Here is a 5,112-nt window from a genome sequence, read left to right as displayed (position 1 = left end):
TTTTTACTTGGATTATTTGTCTTCCTTTTGTTAAACTATGAGTTTCTTATATATTTTGGATATTACCCTTTATCAGATGTATTGTTGCCAAATATGTTCTCCCATATGGTGGGCTCCCTTTTCCTTTTATTGATGGGTTCTTTGCTGTGCAAAAGCCTTTTATTTTGATGTAGTCCCACTTGTTTATTTTATCTTTTGTTTCCCTTGCCCTAGGAACTGTATCAGCAAACATATATAAAGTCTCTTTATGTTTTCCAAATAACTCCCATGCATATATTTGGTGTTAACAAGTATGTTTTGAAGGTTTTGAATCATCACATTTGCAACACATAATTTGTACACATTTGAGGCAGGCTCTTGGCTGGTCATATGGTTTCAGAGACCTTTGGAGGTAGCTGCCCATGACCTACTACTGCTGACCTCTTCTTTGTGGCCACATCAGCCATAAGTGAGAGTGTGTAGGTGAGTCAGGGGAGGGAGTCATAAATATGCCCCTTTCACTGTCTCACAGGTATTTATATCTGATTTCTGTAGGGGAACAATATTTATATAAGGTTCCACTAATATCTATTTAGTTACTATGGATGGAAGCCCAAGTATAGGGGATGTTTCTGAGGCATCTCAGGAGGAGTGCATGTTGAGAGCCCTAGAAAAAATGCACCAGTAGTTTTCCATTGAATACCCAGGGAAATGAATTAGTCCAATCCATTTTGTTTGTTTGTTTTAGGAGGAGTCCTGTGATTGAAGTAACTCAAGATTGGTACAGCCTAAAAATGTTTCTCTGTAAGGACTGCAGGCAACACCAGAACAAACCCAAATTTAGACTTTTTTTTTCTTTCCCAAATTTAGACTTTTAAGGCTGCCTCCTGTACTTAGAATGAGTTTTTTTGATCTTAGGATTTCTTTATATGTATCTGTAGATGAATTCTGCTGATCTACAAATCTCATGAAATTGTGAGAAAAACATCGTGTCTGTAAAATTCATTTGCTGCAAGTAAGGTGTGAGACTCTCAAGTGATCTTAAAAAGATCTGAGGCTCAAGAAAAGGTGGCAGCTTAATATCCTGCACTGTTCTAGTCATTGAGGGCATATTCACAAAGATAGAAGCCATTTTGGAGTAGGTGATTTGGTGTGGGGGTCAGAAGTAGATGATGTTTTCCATTTGTGAGACAAGAAAAAGTGATTGGACTATTATTCTGAAATAGCACTTTTTCTGAAAAATTGAAAATGTAAATCTATACCTGATCTGTACACATCAAAAATGTTTATTGAGGCCTATCCGGGGTCCATCCAGGGGTGGGTGGGGCTGTGGGAGGTTGGCCGGCTGGCTGGGGTGAGGGACCATAGGAGGTTGGCTGTGGAAGCACACTGACCATCAGGGGGTAGATCCTGTGTTGAGTGTCTGCCCCCTGGTGGTCAGTGCGCGTCATAGCGACTGGTTGACTGGTCGTTCCGGTTGTAATGGTCACTTAGGCTTTTATATATATACTAGAGGCTCAATGCACAAAATTCGTGCAAGGGGCTTAGCCCTTGCAGCCCTGGCTTCGTCTGGAAGGTTGTTCAGCTGTCCAGTCTAATTAGCACAGCCGTGTGCAAACTACGGCCCGTTTGAAATGAATAAAACTAAAAAAAAAAAAGACCGTACCCTTTTACGTAATGATGTTTACTTTGAATTTATATTAGTTCACACAAACACTCCATCCATGCTTTTGTTCCGGCCCTCCGGTCCAGTTTAAGAACCCATTGTGGCCCTCGAGTCAAAAAGTTTGCCCACCCCTGAATTAGCATGTTAATGCTTTTTTAATTATAGGTAGATAAACTCCTGATGAGTAATTAAATTAGTATCACTAAACTTCTTGTTGGTAAATTATCTTGTATATTATGTTCCACTGGACTTTTTATTCATATTCTATTTGGGAGACCATTTCCTGTTGCAATCAGTATTTTGCCTGTCAGAGTGCCTGGAGCCTCATAGTTAAACCCACAATGCCTTAAGACTTTATAATAGGAGAATCATTTTATAGTTTTGGAATGCATATAAAATCAAAAGGCCCCAGTCTCTTTCTACCCAAAAGATATTGTGCTTACAGAGTATTTGAATACAGTTTTGGCAGCCATCATCCTTCTTTGAAGGAAATATTTAAGTGGAAAAGTCATTTTCCTATTTTATTTCTAGAACTAATAATCTGAATGGTGTAAAAAAAAAGCAGTAGGAATTCTTAGAATGAGTGCATATTAATGTTACTCTACAAAACTTTAAATTTATAAGATTGTACTTTCTTTTTCAGGGTATATATTTTATCTTTTGGGATGTTTTACAAATAATTGAAAGTAGATGCAGCTCATATTTTAATAGATGTTTGATATATATGTATATATTTATATATTTTGTTGTTGTTATTGTTAATCCTTACCTGAGGGTATTTTTTCCATTGATTTTTAGAGGGAGTAGGGGTAGGGGAGAGAGAGAAACTTCAATTGTGAGTGAGATGCATTAATTCAGCGGCTCTCAACCTGTGGGTCGCGACCTCTTTGGCGGTCGAACGACCCTTTCACAGGGGTCGCCTAAGACCATCCTGCATATCAGATATTTACATTACGATTCATAACAGTAGCAACATTACAGTTATGAAGTAGCAACGAAAATAAGTTTATGGTTGGGTCACAGCATGAGGAACTGTATTTAAAGGGCCAGAAGGTTGAGAACCACTGCATTAATTGGTTGCCTCCCACACATCAGAGCTGAGACTATAACCTGAAACACAGGCACTTGCCCTTGACTAGTAATTAAACACAGGACCCTTCAGTGGGACACTAGCCACACCGGCCAGGACTTTAGTTTTATTTTTTATGTGTGTTTTAAGTTGGAGAGGAACGTATCTTTTAGAACATAACCAACTAAATTTTGCTGATTATATTGGAACCTTGTATTTTCATTAGTTCTGGTTGAGATAAGATGTGATGTAATATCAATTCAAAGAGCCTATCGGGTTGAATACATTCCTGGCTGATACATTAAGCCATTGCATTCCTAATATAAAACAAAAGTACTGTTTTGGAAACAAAGATAGCCACTGAAAAATGGATTGTTGGTACCTAAACTTTATATTTGAAATAAGTTTTCTAAGAGAGCACCTTTCTGTTTTTATGGGAGGGTCGCTCCAAAGGATAATTTATGGTTTTGAGTTTATTGCATTTTAATTTTGTATTTCCAATAAATTTAATTCAAAAGTATGCTAATTTAGTGATTTAAAAACTTGATAACTTTTGTTCTAAAAACAGCACACAGTTGTGAATTAAATTGAGTAATTTTATTTGTGGAGACAGTGAGTAAAATGTTTTGTTTTTATTTTGCCCCCCGCCCCCCACTATTTTTTTTTCCAGTGCACCTATGATAATGTGTTGTAGAAATAGATGTTAAACTTCGGTTTGAATGAAAAATGTCTCTCAGCCCACCTAAATTTCTCAAAGAGAGGGAAGAAAATAATTCACGATTTGTGGAAATACAACAACCACAAACTACTTCCACAGCTGCAGAAGATCCTCTTCAAAACTTATGCTTAGCATCTCAAGAAGTTCTTCAAAAAGCTCAGCAAAGTGGAAGATCAAAATGTCTTAAATGTGGTGGTTCAAGAATGTTCTACTGCTATACATGTTATGTCCCAGTTGAAAATGTACCTATGGAGCAGATGCCACTTGTGAAGGTTGGTAAGAAATTTAATTGTTTGAAAGTAGGAATATAGATTTTAAAAAGACATCTCATATTTTCCTGTTCTAATATAATTGATACACTTGATAAATAGCATCATTAGGAAAATGAATTATATTAATAGAAATGTAATCCTACAGACTGGAAACCTGTTTGTTTTTCTTGTCTCTGGAAAAACAGATCCAGATTGCCAAAACACTAGGGTCTGAGATGGTGTTTTTTTTAATGAAATCAATTATTTTTTAAATTAATGATTATAATTCATTTACAACCTTGGAAAAAATGTGGTATAAACATGAATACTACAAGAGACAAGTTTATAGACTGCCTGAAGGAGCTTCAGAAACTACCTCAGGTCCTTGGACTGCTCTGAGAAAACATATACCAAAGGACTAGGTAGACTTCATTTTTGTTTAGGCTTTTGTAGAATGGGCTTAGCTCCATCCTATACATGAATATGGAGCACCTGTCAGTGACTAAAACGAAATGAAACTAAAATTGAAAAGACTAAGACCTACTCATTGGGCTCTGTTATAATTTGTAGTAATTTAAAGCCAGATTTTAAAAATATATGTGAATTGATTACTTAGCTTATATTTTTTGTTGCTTATCAAGACTACTATTATATAAAGTCTAAAAATCTGTAGAGCATCATGTCTATGTAATCAAAGAATTTATTATTACACTAGAGGCCCGGTGCACTGGTGGGTGTCCCTCAGCCTGGCCTGCGGGGATTGGGCCAAAACCAGTTCTCTGACATTCCCAAGGGGTCCCGGATTGCAAGAGGGTGGTTCTCGGGTGACACACCCTGGAATCTGGCTCCCTCTTCTCTGGTTCCAGGTGCATCACCCAAGAACTGCAGTTGCCAAGCGTCTGCCCCCTGGTGGTCATTGTACGTCATAGCTACCAGTCGGACGGCCAGTCAAACAGTTGCTTAGGCTTTTATATATATACTAGAGGCCCAGTGCACAAAAATTTGTGCACTCGGGGGTATGGGGGTCCCTCAGCCCGGCCTGTGCCCTTTCGCAGTCTGGGACCCCTCGGGGGTGACCACTTGCTGGCTTAGGCCTGCTCCCCAGGGGATTGGGCCAGGATGGCAATCAGACATCCCTCTGGCAGCCAGGCAGCCCTCAGGGGATGTCCACTTGCCAGCGGGGAGCAGACCTAAGCTGCAGTCAGACATCCTTAGCGCTGCTGAGGAGGCAGGAGAGGCTCCCACCACCACTGCTGTACTGGCAGCCGTCAGCCTGGCTTGTGGCTGAGCAGAGCTCCCCACTGTGAGAGCGCACTGACCACCAGAGGGCAGCTCCTGCATTGAGCGTCTGTCCCCTGGTGGTCAGTGTGTGTCATAGTGACCAGTCATTCCCAGTCTTTCTGCTGTTAGGGTCAGTTTGCATATTACC

At 39.4% G+C, this 5,112-nt stretch overlaps 1 protein-coding gene across 2 annotated transcripts in view; it reads left to right on the top strand.

The window, feature by feature from the left end:
• Nucleotides 1–172: 172 nt before the first annotated feature.
• The window catches only part of DTWD1 (DTW domain containing 1), a 19,057-nt gene continuing 14,117 nt past the window's right edge, over nucleotides 173–5,112 (top strand). Inside the window, exons 1-2 of one of the 2 annotated variants that reach the window (XM_005863955.2) lie at nucleotides 173–462; nucleotides 3,385–3,704. In XM_005863955.2, coding sequence (XP_005864017.1) covers nucleotides 3,441–3,704 — 264 coding nt within the window. In that variant the 5' untranslated portion in view covers nucleotides 173–462; nucleotides 3,385–3,440. Of the gene's footprint in view, nucleotides 463–485; nucleotides 784–3,384; nucleotides 3,705–5,112 lie in introns of those variants that run through there. The other variant, XM_005863956.2, reaches the window with a different exon arrangement.

Source organism: Myotis brandtii, unplaced genomic scaffold (assembly GCF_000412655.1).
Source record: "Myotis brandtii unplaced genomic scaffold, ASM41265v1 scaffold182, whole genome shotgun sequence".
NCBI lineage: Eukaryota > Metazoa > Chordata > Mammalia > Chiroptera > Vespertilionidae > Myotis > Myotis brandtii.
Note: the sequence above shows the minus strand (reverse complement) of the source record. Positions and strands in the feature narration are given on the sequence as shown.